Below are 17404 nucleotides of genomic sequence, written 5' to 3'. Positions count from 1 at the left end.
GTTGTGTGTGTTCAGGTTTCCAGTGTTTCACGCTTTTTTTAACTGATACATGTTTGTTTGCTTTCAGTAGCACTACACTACTTAGAGCTGCTTTGTCCTCTTGTTCCATTGTTGTCTATTTTACAAATGTGTTTCTACCCTAGTCATTCGTTTCAGTTGGTTGACCTAAAGTCATGGATCAGTGTCACCTGTAAAGGTTACTCTACATCTGCTTATAAATTAGTTTAGCGAGTGCATTTTATTCTTATCATTAATTTATTGTGAAAAGTGTCATTTAATTTTTTTTTATTACATAATAGTATAGTGTTTTCTTTTATGGACCTTTTTACTTCCTGTTAGATAAGAACTAAATATAAGTTTAAAGTTAAGTTTTTATTTGGGGGGGGGGGGGGAGGGGGTTGTGAACACAATACTACATATATACTTAAGCTCAGTGTTGCATGCTGCCTTTGGCATAAGCCCTGGTTCAGTTCCACATCACATCACATCACCTTTGCATTTTATAAACTATAATTGGATAAGTTTAATGGCAAGTCCTGCTGCCACAACAATTTTTTTTTTCCTAAGCTTACATATGAGCAAGAAATTTAACTATTGAAAATGTTGTTAAATCAACTTATTTTATTTGAAGAATAGTTACTTGAAAATTCTCATAAATGCTTGTAAAAATAAACCACAAGTAGATGATGAATCATGAATGCTTAATTTTGTGTTTGAGCTTGTTCCTGGGGCCTGCATGACACTAACAGTTTGCATGCGTGACACTTCTCTCTTCCCGAACCAGGCATCGTTATGGAGGCCATGAGCTTGCAGCTGCCTCGGCCTTGTAAGCAGTTTCTTGTAGATCACCCTTTCCTTTTCTTCCTGCGGCTCGCCACGTCCCGCCAGGCTCTCTTCATGGGGCGCGTCGCTCGCCTTCGCTAGCCGGCGCGTGGCGACCAAGGTAAGGCGTGCTTCCTCCGGGGCTTGCAGCGACGTCTCGGGGGCCCCCCACACACACGTGATCAGTCGGAGCTGATGGACCGACAAGCTGGTGGCTTCCCATCAGATCTGACCGTGGGCTCGAGAATTTGTTTTCCTGTTCTAAAAGTGTAAATGTAATTGCAACATTCAAAAGTTTCTTCCATATTCCACGATGAAACGATACATCCAACAGCAACAGCAACTGCAGTTCAAACTGTCAGTTCGGACTGTTCGGTACCCTGACTGATGTGAGTGCAGAGGGCCTCAGTTCAATCCACAGTCAGTCAAAATTGGGAGCTGGACTGATCATGTGTGGGGGGGCCTTTAGGGCATCTTCATACTAATAACAAATTGAGTATGATGAGATTTTGTTGGTACTTGGTTGTAAATATATATAATAAAAAAAATCTAATACAAACTTGTTTTGCATGTAAAATCACATTACGCGAATGGTTGTTAATTTTACTTTTACTGACTAAGACTGATGCAAAGTAAGTTACAGGTGCTGTCCATAAGCTTTTGTATAATATATGTAACTTATGTATTGATTGCCTGCCTCTTAACTGTTTCCTAACACCTGCTTGGGTGCCAGCAGTTGCAATTTTACTTCTAAACAAAAGAATTGACTTCAAACCAGTGTCGTAATTATTACAATTTTTATTAATTACTTTGGCAACAAAAATTGTGACCATAAATTTGTTTTTGACAAATCCATGTGCTCTAAATTTTATAGAAATGATTCACTTTATGGGGTTATAGGTTCTCATGGAGATATATATATGATTGTATTTATGCTTCCCCATACATCTGCGGGGAGGGGGGGGGGGGGGGCTACACACACAGACAGATGGAGAGAGAGATGGAGGGAGACATAGATGCACACTACTACTAATATGACTACTACTACAGGTAACACAATCTAACAAGTAAAAATATCTTTTGAATTCCTGTCTGTGGGATTATCAAAAGTCTGCTGATGGAATAAATTTGTCTCTCGGTTAAGTTGCCTTTTGGCAATTTTGGAAAACTCTTATTTGCAATAGAATAATGGCATGTCTATAGTTCCCCAAGACTATGTGATAGTCTGGTTAGAAGCTAAACATATTCACAACTAGGAATTTTTGCTATGAAGAGTTGGGTAATCACAGTCAATGAAAATAACCTTTAGGGCGAGATTGACAATCATAATGTACAATAATTATTCATTGACAAAACATGCTTGCAAATTTTTTTTAAAAATGTATTTGCACTTTTCAAATTATTTAATACGTTTATTATCTATAAAATATAAACAAATATTTTAGCTTTCAAAACACATATAGCCATGCCCGAAACCAGCATGGGTCTTGACTAACAAAATGTGTGTAGCATGAGCTAATTGTCAAGTATGTGAGGATGGATCAATGTTGCAGTACACATTTTTTTACTGGTTGAGAAAATTGGAACTGGCAGACCTACCCCATCTAACCCCTGTTCAGTTACACCTTGTGAGTGCCATCTCTGTTTTCTCAAGCTAGGCAAGAGGCATTTATATGGTGTGGTACTGCAGAGGACCAATGTAACACAGGCAGACTTCAACAAAACAGGAGACCAAATGATTGAACCATGTTTGCATGTCAACTAATTGCAGTTTACATTGATTGCCTGCAGTAGTTTTTGAGTCCTACTCATCTCTCCTAGTAGGTTTCTGTAGGCTTGTTGTCAGTGCCATAGAGAGAAACCAATTCAATGCACAACTTTTCAAACCTCTCCTAAAGACTGTAAACATTACCTTTGCATATTGAAAAAGTTGTAGGGCTTCCAATGAATTCTATTGGCAATTGATTTCGTAATTTTCGACCTCATCAGGGTGAACTTCTGCATGAAAAGTCTTGAAACTTAACCGGACCCTTCTTTTTTCGCACTAGAATCCTTCCCCCCACCCTTGATGGTTCTACTTGTTGCTTGACAGCTCCTGGACTTTTGCTCCCAGAACTCTCGTCCCACCATTGCTCATAACTAGCTCAGTCGATGTATCTTGTTTTCAGCGATGCTTTCTGCTCGTGCTTGCGTAAACTCTGACCTTAATTACACTTCTACAATTTTCTTGTAGATTATACGGCATCATAATCCTATTTACTCACGTGGAGTGCCTGCTTTCTCTGCCTGACCCACCGGGAATTAAAACACATCAGAACATTTGTCTTATTTACACATCAACAAATATCCTTATGATTAACTGCTGTTTTTTTTCTGGATTCTTGGTATCGGTGGATAGTTCAACTTGCATTTATTCAAATATCTCAGTTGAGTTATAGTGTGAAATATTGTAAAACCAACTATTCTTCACATGTCTAAGACATTTGCGTGCAAAGATTTTTAAAAAGTTTTTTTTTTGTCTTTTACTGTGTTGGAAAATCAAGTATACTGGGTGTAGGAGTCAGCCTAAATTTTTTTTTGGGTGTTCAATATTTTTTTTTACAAATTACTGCATTTTCAACATAAATATAATCAACAGTAATCTATCATTTAATTCTACCAAATAAGCAAACCTAGTAATTTCTCACCAAATGTTATTTAAAAAAAAAAAATATATATATATATATATATATAGGTTTTGTAACTATATTAAGATCAACCTGATTGAAACTAACACATAACCCCATTACATATTTTAAAAAAACTTAGTGTTTGGTTTATTGTGCTCTGTTGTTGGCTATACATCTTTAAAAATAATGCTTTGGAGTCTTTTTTTTTTTTTGCACAAGCTTATGCATAGCCTATGTCACTACTTGTTGCTTTTTAGACACGTTGGCTTCCTTATGTTCTTCCTTCAAACAAACTGTCATTCTGTACCTGTTTTTGTGCAGAATAGGTTCTTTCCACATATTTCATTGAGCAGTATTTGTGGTTGTGTTTCACTCAGGACTCGTAATGGTCTTAAAGTCCATGCCACGGCCCCCAAAGCAGTTTCTGGCTGATCACCCGTTCATGTTCCTTGTATGGAATGAGGCATTGCAGGTTGCAATGTTCCTAGGACGACATGCGAAACTGCAGTGAGTTATGGTAAGATTGCGTGCAATGAGAAATTCTTGTTTTGTAGAGTAGTATTATTCTATGGTTTTTTCTTGCCATTACCTTTATGATCTGGCCAGCCATTTATCATTCCTGACATACCAAAAAATTGTTTCCTGTGTTCTCTGGACCAACCCCTCAGGTTTAATATCTTTTGTCTCTTTCACCGACCCATTTTTTTACAACAAAACTGCGGTACAAGATAACCTACAAAGCACCACCATACCTGCCAGAAATGCAAAAACTGTGCATAATATGATTATAGGTATTTGTTTTGCCAATGTAAACATTATCATTGTAACTTATAAATTAAGCACATACATACAATCACATATAAACACAGTGAACACGCTGAAACGAATAAAAGTAAATATAGTCGAACCTCGCTAGTTCAAACATGTTATTTGGATTGGAGAAAATTTTGAATTACTTGGCTTAATTCACTGTTAAATATTTGTAAGCCCAAATATGGCAGAAAATTGTATATTAATTAAAGTACTGTATTACATTGCATATTACATTACCCATATATTACATATACCCATTAATATTATGGGCAATAATTTTTGTGTGTGGTTATTTGAATCAATAACACTTACAACATGTAGGCCCCTAACTGCTTTATTCTTCACGTATCTGTAAAATATACTATGTATTTAAAAAAACTGTATGAGTTTGTCATTGATATTTACTCACCAGTACATTTTTCATTTTTGCCTATTTTTTCAGATTAGTCGGGTTTTCGGACTAGCAGGGTATGGACCAACAAGGTTCAATGTAATTCTGAAGTTATAAATTTAATGTGGAAAATTTTTTACAAAAATCCAAAGTTTCCATGCAAAAAATTGTTTGCAAACATAGAATTATATTAAGCTACTCCAAACAAAATATGGGGTTTGAAGAGTGAAATACTGAAATATATCCCTTGATTTAAAAAAAAATACAAGTAAGCCTATCATGCTCAATTTCAAGTTCTGGCAAAACAGCACAAATTTTTTTCATTTTCCCATCAAAGTACTGTAAAGTCAACTCCTAGTAACTGTCCGTGCCAGACGTGATCACGGCCCAGGGTCAAATAACTTTATCAGGTCCCCCCCCACCATTAATTAATGTACAATTTTTCAAAATCCACAGTTCAAATAAAAATGTAACGATAGTAAATGTTACCGTAACCATTTTCTGTGCACTTGTTGCATGATTCGTCATGTTTCCAATGAACTTGATTAGCGATACTCTTGTAATTATTGTCCTATGATGCACTACAAAAAAAAAAAATCTCAAAACCAAACTGGACATCTCTGGTGCCCTAAAGACTTTGCCCCCCTTCCCTCTGTCCCACTCTCTTGATGGCCATGGCTCTGGCCATGGTTACTTCCCTTTCAAAAACCCAACACATGCAGTTGAACTACAATAGCCTTTCATATCTGTTGCTGATAAACGTTTAACAAAGTTCTTTTATTCAGGACTATTCATAGCAGTTAAAGAGAAGTGTGGAAAAAGGTCTGTTATTGACCTTACTGATTCGTACAACTAGGACCCTTTGATTTAATTGATATTTACACGTATGAATTTCAGTTCAGATAAAGTTTTATCGTTTTATGAACACGAAAGACAGTAAATAAATCACAATTTAAAAACAAAAACCTTATTTACCTGCATCTTATTAAGAAATAGAAATACAAATACATAATAAAAATGAGGTGAGAGAGTCTTTCAGTACTTGCCAGTAATGTTTAACATCTAACCTCGGTAATGGGCAAAATCCCAGTTACGTTGAGTAGAGTTATGAGCAACCTTTTTTTTGCTCTACACCTCCAGTTTGCAATTTTTCCTCTCACAATTACTTTAATTACTTACTGTAAATTCAAAAATGAATAATATCTTATGAATTCAGAAATAATATTATTAAAGAAATTATTTGTTTTAATATTAATTTGTTAATTTCTTTTGTACCATTTTCAAAAGGATTACAAACATGGCTTTAAAGCGAATAAACCTCAAATTTTAAAATTTAAAAACCTCATATTTCAATTACAGTGTATTAATACTCACTTTATACAAATAACTTTCAGGACTGAAATTGTATTACAAACTATGTATTAACACATGTGTATTAATAACACAATTATATTACTGGATTTTTTTTAAAAGTATTGTACATTTTTATTTCACACCGTGTTTACAATGTATTAGAAAAGCCACATGGCAATGTTGTGCTGTTCAAGACTACTGTTGGCGGAACAGCCGTCTCTTCTTTCACTTTCTCCCCTTTCTCCCTTTTTTCAAATACCATGGAAATGTTTTCGCTCACTGACAAGCTTCAGCACAAAAGCGCCAACTGTATGTAGGCTGCACCGAAAAATTGAATGGCACACGCTTCTCCCTACTTCCTGTTACACATTTCCGTAGCATTCATGAAATTAATCTCACCTAATGCAGTTTACCGAGAGCTAAAATGTTACAAATCAAAATACATGCTATGTTTGGTAGAGCAGGTGAGCCAACCCTTCCTCTCCCTTTACCATGAACTGGCCCAGGGGCGACTTCAGGGCAGGGCCCTGTGCCGGTGTTTTTTCATTTTTATTTCCCTTATTTATCTAGTGTCCTGCTAAAAATAAGAACATTAATGAGAAATTGAAAATTAAAATTTCACCAGCACGTAAACTTAAAGTTCTGGTCAATACAAATTTCTATTCATGACTTGGTACTAGAAAAACTTGTAAAGTGTTTAGTGCCACGTATAATTACGCAATTCCACTGGAATTTGATTGTAACCATTTATAAAACTTATCCTAGGATAATTTATCAGGAAAGGATATCAAAATTTTTTAAAGATAAATTGGCAAAATCATTGTCAAAATTTTAAGTTCCATGTTGACTTAAAATTTTGTTTTAGAGAGTGAATTATTCAAATTTTCCAGGTTTCCATTTAAATAAATAGCCCGGGGCCCTGCTAAGCCCAGGACCACCACTGAACTGAACACTGCATGTGTAAACACCCAGCCTAACCCTTCGTAACGGTTTTAGCTGTTTTCTGTTGGGGCCGGAGCCAGGATTTTGTGGAAGCAGTCTAGTAAAACCTTTATATCAATTTTTTTATGAGTAAGTTTTATATATAATTGAGTATTAAAAGAATATTGATGAATGTACTAAAATCTCAGGGAATGGTAGGCTTTTAGAACTTATATACATAGAAATTTAGGAAATGATTTTGCTTGAGAAAAGGAAGTTGATAATTTTATTCAATGGTTTTTATGTAATTTTTTTAATAACTGACTATAGTATCAAGTGTGTAAATAGTCATTAAATATAGACTTTTGGAAAAAATAATTCCTGACACTTCTGAGTGTGAGACATTTTGGGCTCTAATGGGGAGGAAATACATTATTGTAGTCCACTAGATATTACAACAATCCTTCCACAATAATATATTTGTAATCTTATGTAGCTAAATGGCTATAATTTCATTATTCTGTCTTTTTTTTTTTTTTTTTTTTTAAATCCTGGAAGGGACGGGTCTGGACCCCACAGACCTCCCCCTGGCTACATCACTGTAGCTGTTACTGATTCTTCCTACTGCAGCACCCAAGCCTTGCTTGGTGATGATACTGTAGGATTAGGGAACTTCAGTTCCACTTCATTTGGGCCAACATCAGCTGTAATAGGACAGGAGACCTGACACAACATGCATCTGCTTGTATTTCCACATATCTGTCGTTAAGACTGGTACCTACTCTTAAACCCAGCGAGGTTGCAGGGCCCTGAAACAACTCGGCATGTTTTCTTAGTAAAGAACGCTAAACTGTCCCCTTTTCAATGTGAAGGCAACGAATCTGCCTTACAATTATTGTCATCCCCGATGGATGACGGCAATCATTCATAAAAGGGGAGGGGGGGGATGGGGCCTTCTTGGTTTGACATTGCTTCTATCCTAATATTGTCCCACTACCACACATGGCGACATCTCATCCGGGGATTTGATCTTAAAATGGGCATTTTGAGGCACTGTTAAACAGTCCAATTATGGCCAGGCCTAAGTGTTAAAAACAATTTTAACTAACCATAACTTTTTAATTTTTTTTTGAGGGTAATTAGTTTTTTCTAGGTATGTATGAAGCCAAAGGTTTTGCCATCACCCGTGGTTTCGTTGTCAAAACCAGGGGTGGGCTTAGTGCTGGATGGCTGAATTCATCCAGGAGTGTGCCAGGCTATCTGTTGTGTGGGTCGACGGCCCCAGCTTATCATTAGGGTCAAAGACAAGCATTTAACTTAACACAGAAGTACAATCCCTGGCCAGCATAATGCATGATTCCTAACTATGCTTAATGGAAAACTTGTAAATGACAGATGGTTTTTGGAGCACTTGAGTTTCATTAGGTGCTATTAGTCTACACTCTACATTAAGGTGGTTCTGGTAACAAACTGCGCTGTTACTTCTTAAATACGTTACACTAATCACACCTAGCTTTAATTACTATGTCTTAGCGGCAGTCTTGCTAGAGGATGGTTTTGATTGGAGAAAGCCAAACATATATGTTGAATCAGACTCAGCTTTTAGAGCCGTTAATCTACATACTTTAAAGCTGATTTAAACGCCTTTGTTTTTGCCAGCAGCCGCATGCATGACTTATAAATAAAAACGTCTCTCCAGTCGGCATTTCCCATAAGCTGTTGACCTCGCGGTGTAGTTAAGTTGTAAGACTGTCGGGATAGGCCCTGCACTGAAAAACGAACCAGGGACGCATGGGAATAATAGTTACCACACTGAAAAGATCATAGGCACAAGTTCAATGATCCCTGCAGATCAACCGTATCGTATCCACCCTGTGCCATGGCCTGATGAATACTGCCGGAAGTAAAAACTCGTTGGAGGGGCACAAAAAAAACCGTACATAATAGAAAAACATTACATTTAAACAATATTAACTGGCACACTCGCCTTAATAAAACAATTTATGAAATGACTTTAGACCCTTTTAAAATTACTTTATTTTATAATTGCGCTAAAGTTTTAAACATTGAGTCAAGCACGTGACTATTGAGTAGGGGAAGCCTAAGTTCCACATAGAGTTGAGGACCTACCCGAACACGCCCGAAGACTTCACCTTCGGCCTACTTCGGGACTTTGTTTTTCTTAAACAAGACGCGCGGGAATTTTGATTAGTGAAGGCCCACGACAGAGACTATTCCTATCTTGCAGAATCTCGTTACTGTTCAACTATGTAACAGAACTTAACTGAATTCAACATGTTTCAGGATAATGATATTTTTGTATCTATAGCATGTTTAAATTGTTTTTCATGGAAAATTCAAAATCAGCTTTACATATTTACAGCTTAAAAATTTTATTTTCTTTACGGGAGGGTGCCAGGCTAACTTATGCAGCTGTTGGGTGGGTCGTCGGCCCCAGCTTTGTTCACTAGGATCATGGTGATGGTTGAATTACTAACTAGAGAAGTCGTATCACACTCCTCAGGCAGCATGGTTGGCTGATGCCTAACTTAGGTAAGGGGGCACTGGAAATCACTGTCAATTTGTTCTCGCATTTATTGGCATGCTATGCGTTGGGGTGTTACACTATGCGTTATACCTTATACTTTACCCTGACAAAAGTTTCTGATTGCTGCATTACGTGCTTACGTTACATCTAACAGCAGTCTTATTGGGGATTTGCATGGAGTTGGCCATACCCGTAAGTTTTTGAATTACGGCTCGAACAGGCTCTGTGAGTGCTTTAATGTCTTTGTTGGGGCCAGCAGTCATATGCACGGCTACATTAAATTAAAACGCTTACCTCTGGAGTCAGCCAGTTCCGTAATTGTTGACCCTGCGGCGTGGTCATGTGGCAGGGTTAAACCTAAGGCGGTTGGGATAAGCCCGGCTCCGCAAAGATGACCAAGGGATGTGTGGGTAACGAGAGAAAATAGATTTAGTGGTGAGAAAGTCTATAAAACATTTATCACAATATTTCAAGACGCGTGTGAAAATGCTGAGTGTTAATATTGTGGTCATTCACTAAAAACTGATTTTATATATTTGTGAGGTTCATACTGTGCAGATATACTGCATGACTATTAAGTGAATATTGTATGTATTGTGTTGGAGTGTACGTCAGAGCTGCCAACCTCCAATCAATCACACCCATCAGTAATGACAATTATATGAAAAAAGAATGCGTAAATCATGCACAATAAATTTTTCCTGAGGCATTATGACTCACTAACAAGATAAAACAAGGACAATAATATGCAAAAAAAATAGCAAATTAATGAATCGAAAAAATATATACTTTTTGAACAATAGAATCATCTGAAAATGTAAGAAATGTCAATAATTTTAGTGGAAATTTTGAATCTTCAATTCAAAGTATTCAAAGTTAAACTTTAGAACAACTGTCTTTTTATTTGCTTTTATCCTGGTTGGATAAGAACTGTCATGTAAACAAACAACAAAAGATAAGCACAAGGACTTGTAAACAATAACTCTGCGTTCGTTACTTTGGTTTCTTCAGATGTAGCGAAAAATAGGGATGTGCATGCTGAAAATACATCGATGTTTTTTTCAATGTGATACATCGTAATGTGGCATCGATGTTTTCCGATGTATCAAACAAAAACATCGATGTTTTCGATGCATCATAAAGAAACATTGGCATAAATAAGTTATATATTTATAAACTATCTAGTAAACATTTTGCTAAGACATATTAAAAATTTTCAGGAAATTCACTCTACCAGATGACTTAAAAATTTCAGCTAGAGATAATTATAATAATGTTATTAACATATCTGTGCCACCGATTACGGAGAGTTTGATTAGGTGGGTCATTAAGAAACTGAAGTCAAATAAAGCTACTGGATCTGACAGTATCCTTAATTTGATAATAATTAAAGAATGTAGAGAGACATATACACTCAATTATTAACACTAGCCTCAGTAATGCCTCTTATCCCTATACCTACATGGAAAAACACAATTGTGATATCAGTATTTAAAAATGGGGGGAAAATCAATTCATAACAAATTACAGACCTATTTCTTTATTATGTAGTTTTTAAAAAAATTTCGAAAAAATTATTTTAACACATCAATTTTCATTTGAAAAATAAGATTACTGAAAATCAACATGGATTTCAATCTGGAAGTTCCACTCTCACAAATTTATTTAGTTATGTAAATGATCTTTATAGTAAAATAACATCCAGATCCAGACAGCAAACTGATGCTGTCTTTTTTTGATATGAACAAAGCATTTAATACATACATGCCAACATAATCTTATTCTTAAAACAATGATGCATTTTAGGTATTGACAAACAGTACTTAAGACTGGTTGCCGAACTATCTGTCTAATAGAAATTATCAGTCAGAGTTGCTAATGCATTATCATCGTACTTTAACATTACGTCGGGTGTCCCTCAAGACACTGTCTTGAAGACAGTAATCTATCTCCACTACTATTTAATGTCTTTATGAATTACATTACAAGATCAATAAAAACTGAAAGATTCTACTATATGCTGATGACATTAAATTGTACAAAAAGATAAACCTTATGGGTAAACGATATAATACCCTGTACTTGTAAAATAACAAAACACGTTATAAAAATCGAACCTTTTCACACTGTTCGTACAGAAAATACAGTTGCCCACGAGAAATAAACATTATCAAGCCCAATGAACACTCAAAAATTTTTATAAGGTGCATATTAATTTAAAAGTAGTAAATTATTTAAAGCTCTTATGTTCATACCATGGAAACAAATAAGTTTTAGTTTCTATGGCCTATGAGCTAACCTACGTCAAATCGCTTAATTTTAATCTAAATATAGGACTCTTGTCACATTATTTCTCTATATTCACAATGGTCCAGCGAGGTTGAATAACCTTATTTAGCTTACATTCAAACAACGATCGAAAATGGTCTAGTACAAAACCAGTGATCAAAACATCTTAATCACTTAATCCCTCCAATTTAGCAACGAAACTTACATCATGCGATAGGGCCATTAATTAATACCTACTACAATTCACCTGCACTCAGGTTTGGTTTGTAATTTATTTTCATAATTCGCAGTTGAAGTAATAGAATCGTAACTATTGCTTGTATTTGATCTATTACAGAGAGACAAATATAAACAAACTTCATAGAATATTCCTTCCTAGTCCGAAACCGTTCTTTTAATGTAAAAAAAAAACGTATTTTTCGATGTATCGAAAGAAATACATCGATACATTGTTAAACATCGAAAGTCATCGATGCATCAAATAGAAAACATCGATGTTTTCGATGCATCGATGTATATCGAACATCCCTAGCGAAAAAACGACGATATAGATTTATTGCTCATCATGGCTATAAAATGACCCGCATGTTTCTTTGATTCAATATGCTGTCTACAGTCATCCCTTTCACCATGTGCAATCGAAAAGTCACACGTGCATACATTACAATAAGTCGAAAGTTCTGAAGAATTGCGTGTTAATATATCATGCTTTATAGATTACAACAGATTCACCTACAACACTCAAAAACCAAATTAACGATGTATAAATTAACAAACTTTCAACTACTCGCAATGTAATCAAATAGCAAAATCAACGATGTTATTCACTAAACTTCCCCCTCACCTTTCCCACCAAAATTCAAACCCCTCATCTAAACGATGTGTTTATGTTCCATCTGGTCAATTTTCTTATCTCTGAGGTTCACAAATTTAAAAAAAAATAACCTAAGTGTGAAGCAGGTTAACAATTAAAATATTACTGTTAATCTCAGCCAATGAACTTTTGCGATGTATGCGACATCTGTCGTTAGCTTTAGTAAATAACTATATTAACTAGCAAAGATTAGCCCATGACATCTGACCAGCGATTTATGAACATATTTTTTTTTCTTTCAAAATGTAAAATAACTTGGGTTATGCCTAATTTTTAGTATACCATTCTACCAACGAAACATATTGTTATAATTGACTTAAATTAATCTAGTGATTTGAAAAGGAATAGCAATAATTAATTTTTAAAGTAGGAATTACATACACCTGATCATTCTCATATCTGGAAAATTTCTTGCAACTGTAGTTGTTAATTATAAACAGTTATCGAGTCTCTACAAAACTTGATTCCTACTCTATTCTCATTGGCTGTGGTGCCATGCATTCATAACAAAATTTAATTTATTCGTTTCCCTCCTATGCACATGGACAGTCACACGCACACGCACACTATTGTCACATGTGCTATTGTGAATCAGTAGGTTTGAAATAATGGTGGTCAAATCTGGTGCGCACAATCTATTGTTACTGTAATTTTAGGGAAGCCTATGATGTACATTCTATATTGCATAGACCCGAATACTCACGTTGGCAAGCCTTCTTTTCACAGACGAGAGAGCCAAACGCCCTATCGTGCATCTTCGGTTTTATTTTTGTTCATTATAAATATACAACTCATGATAACTAATGATCAATTAGGTTAGGTTAGCTACATTATAAATACTTTAAAACATTGTGGACGGTTGATTTGGTTAGGATAGCTACATTAAAGATACTGTGAAATCATGTAAACGGTTTCCTAGCCCTGGATAGCTACATATTAAAAAGTTATTTGCTAAGCAACCATAAAATGCTTTTACAGTATTTTTAATTTAGCTATACTTACCTAATATAACCAACCTTCCACGATGTTTTAAAGTATTTATAATGTAGCTAACCTATCCTAATCGACCGCAAAATTTAATGCCACACCGGTTTATACAAAGAGAGAGAACGGGAAAAAAAAAGCGAGCATGAACTTCGGGGAACTTCAGGTTTGGCTCTCTCGTCTGTGAAAAGAAGGCTTGCCAACATGAGTATTCGGGTCTGTGCAATATAGAATGTACGTCATAGGCTTCCCGTAATTTTATCAATTGTGCATACAGCTTTAAGCTTTAATTGATAAACTTTTATGAAAGGTTTTGAATGCAAATAAAACACGGATAAAATGGCATAGACAATCATGTTAATACTCTGTTCATAACACAAAACTATGCGGTGGTATGATTTAATAGAAAGTCACTATTTAATGACAGTAAATCATATACAAAATTAAACTGCTAGAGATGTCTACATCTTTTTTTCCCCCCCTCAAAACATTACATTTTTGTTTATATTTGATATAAATATTGTCATCTTGATTATTAATTATGGTTTTATAATGAAACATACCGTCAAAAACTTTGTTAAATGTAGCAGAATTTACCAGACCGTTTCAATTGTTCAGATTTGAAATATTAACCTTGACACGAACCCCGCTACCTCCGTGTGAATTTAGTAGTATTATGTTCTGTCCGGAATCTCGGGGTAGGTTCGGCCGTGTGGCGGGAGGCAGAGGTTCGACGTAGCAGGGCCCCCCGAGCTGTTAAGGCCACTCGGGACGCCTGATAAGTCCAAGAAAACACCGTGTTATAACGTATTAATTTAATCCGGCACAGCCCTTTAGAAGGTGCTACCCCTCCTGGCGGTAACGGTTGTCCCAAAACGAATTGTCACACGCGCAGCCACTCTCTCAGTGGCGGCTCGTGAATTTAATACCCGGTAAGGTCATTCAGTTCTGACACGACACGACGATTACATATACGCACTCTAAACATAACACAACTAGAACCCTAAGCAAGATCACACTTCACTATAACATTACGTATTACACTAGGCTAGGATCGTGTAGGCCCGCTACTCCGGTGACGCTACATGAGTCCTGGAACTGTCCCAGATACTGATGCGTTAGAAAGTTGATTACGTAGTACCTACTGGCTGCCTCGTGCAGGCTAAAACTAAGTAGCCGACTGGCAGTCCTTACACAGTACTTACATATGACGTAGCATGCTCATCTTGGAGCACTAATTAATTAAGTTACATACCACACGATAAATCGAGACCGACCAAGGGACTGAAGGAAAAGGTTTTAAAAATTGATTAATTATGGTAAATTACATGTCGGTGAAAATAAAGAAAATGCTGGTCCCGTGACGCGCGGAGGCTGCCGGCCTGTGTGAGCTCAGGAAGAATACTGCCGCCCTCACCGCGCGCGACCCCCCCTCCCCGCCGGCCCTCCCGCGGAAAACGCGTGATTTTCGCGGGAAACTGAACCGGCCAGGTTCGGGACAAGTCGCACGATGAAACATAATTTTGGAAAATATAAAGTGTTAAACATTGAAAATAAAGTCTAATGTGTTCCTGTGGAAAAAAAATACATAAACACTCTTATAGTTCGGCAGAGGGATATGCCACACCCGGCCGGTCTCCTCCAACGATGTGGCACTAATTGCATGGCGTTCGCTCCCTTGCACTTCCTACACTCTGGTGTGCGCCCGAGCGTGTTCGGTGCACACGCTTTCGTGAGACGTTGATGAGGCATAGCGGTCTATGTGAATAGAGGAGCATTGGCGGTCGGCGTCAACTTATTTTATTTTATTGTAAAATTCAATCGTCTTATATCCTCATACACAAGTGCGATATGTCATTTGTGATATATATCCCAGCAAAATTCTCCAAACTTGATCCTTTCATGTATTCTCAGATAATAAAAGCGACAATTGTTTGCTTGGCAATTGAGTCCTTGCGAAATTTAGTTTAGTTTATTGCATCCATTAGATCATTTTTGTGTGTACTAGTTAAGTAATATTATAAATAAAATGATTATAAATTAAATTAAATAATCTAATATTAATTTTAATGTTTAAATTGATTTTTAAGCGTAACACTCTACCTAGGGAAGAACTGTTCACATTCTGATTTGTCTGGAAATATATTCCTTTCTAAATTATTTCAATATGAAAATGGACATTTGCACATTAAAAAGTAGCGAATTATGAAATTTATGGGATAGAAGAAATAAAATCTCTCATAAAAGCACTATTTACATCAAATGAAAATCCCACAAAAATTAGATTGAGAAAAAGAGTGACTAATTATGTACATTTTTGTTAAGATTTATATTTTTTAGTCAGCCTGACAACACTTCTGTATTCAGTATAATAATTTTTGTAATTATCTCCCTAGATAAATACTTTCAACTAAAAAATATATATATGTAGTACTTTATCTTTTAAAAGGTCGTTAAATATGTTCAAGTTAAATTTCAAAAATCTGCATTTTTATTGCCTTACTTTAGAATTCAGCCACACATTTGTATGTGATGTTTAATGTCCCACTAGTGTGTTGCTAACTTCTTGCGAATGTGTGATTCCCAGGTATTGTGTTCGTGGCATTTAGCTTGCCTCCACCACCCAGGAAGTTCGAGGCTGACCACCCTTTCGTCTTTGTTCTCTGGCATCGGGCAGCGAGAAATCCTCTCTTCTTGGGGGCCTATGCAAAGCCCTAACTGCGAGACATGCTGAGTGACATTCAGGAACTTTTATTATTTTATACTGTACTTAATACGTCTATCTAATTAGGGGCACTTTTCTGCTCAAACTGTACACAGTTAAAAAGTGAGAAGTTTTCTTTGCCAGTGTCTGTTGTAATAACTTGTTTATATATTTAGTGAATTTTTCTTATTAAAGTGTTACGAACACAGTGTTGAAACCCAATTATAATGTTAATTGCTTGCCAGAAATGTAACATGGATGAAATAAATTCTTATTGCTGTTAAAAAGTAGGATGTTTTAAGATTTGGTTTTACTCCACACTTTTCCTTGATAAATGCATGCTAGTTCTAAATCATTAATTTTGTTTCTGACTGCCTTCTCTGACGGATACCTGGGATTTGACAACATATGGTAGGTATGGAGTGGTAAGTTTGCATTGTGTGGTGGCCAATGTCTATGGCCACACTACAGATCAGAAGCCTTAAATTCTTTTATATTAAAATATTGACAATATGTTGAAACTTGTATATCTTCAAAACTCAAGTGTCAATGTTTAATTTAAAACATTTAAAAAAAATTACCAGACTTAAGGTGAAGTCGTACCTCCCACGGCAGGAAATCCTGATCCAACACCCACCCCCCCTCCCCAATAAGGCTAAACAAGACCTCACTGGCGGAACGCACCCCTAGGCATCACCCCGAGTCAAAGACATAACTATGCCGACATGAAAGGGAAGTAACCATTGTTTCCCCCCTACAGCTAAGGGCCTATCTTAATTCGTAATGCTGTTCACACCATAGTAATTTTAAACCCATTTTAATATATTTATGGAGCAGTTCAAGGCAAACATTGACAGTATCTAACTTAACTAGCAATTGTAACTTTAATCATACTGTAATATTTAATACCAACTTTTTTTGTGACTTCAGCCGACTTAATTTGTCATAAGAATTTTTATTCAAGGGATTTGTGAAGTGTCTAGTTATAAAGTTTGACGTCCCTCGGCTTTAGGTCCCTGATTCCCCGTTTACGTGA

The 17404-nt window shown here is 36.1% G+C and overlaps 1 protein-coding gene across 12 annotated transcripts in view; it reads left to right on the top strand.

Moving 5' to 3' along the window:
- The window catches only part of LOC134531945 (leukocyte elastase inhibitor-like), a 140603-nt gene extending 123945 nt beyond the window's left edge, over positions 1-16658 (top strand). For 5 of the 12 annotated variants that reach the window (XM_063368011.1, XM_063368016.1, XM_063368020.1 and 2 more), the window contains exons 8-9: positions 785-943; positions 16252-16389. In XM_063368011.1, coding sequence (XP_063224081.1) covers positions 785-924 — 140 coding nt within the window. In that variant the 3' untranslated portion in view covers positions 925-943; positions 16252-16389. Of the gene's footprint in view, positions 1-784; positions 944-3868; positions 4009-16251 lie in introns of those variants that run through there. The other 7 variants (XM_063368015.1, XM_063368023.1, XM_063368024.1 and 4 more) reach the window with 2 other exon arrangements.
- The last annotated feature ends 746 nt before the right edge of the window (positions 16659-17404 follow it).

This window comes from Bacillus rossius, chromosome 5 (assembly GCF_032445375.1).
Source record: "Bacillus rossius redtenbacheri isolate Brsri chromosome 5, Brsri_v3, whole genome shotgun sequence".
NCBI lineage: Eukaryota > Metazoa > Arthropoda > Insecta > Phasmatodea > Bacillidae > Bacillus > Bacillus rossius.
Note: the sequence above shows the minus strand (reverse complement) of the source record. Positions and strands in the feature narration are given on the sequence as shown.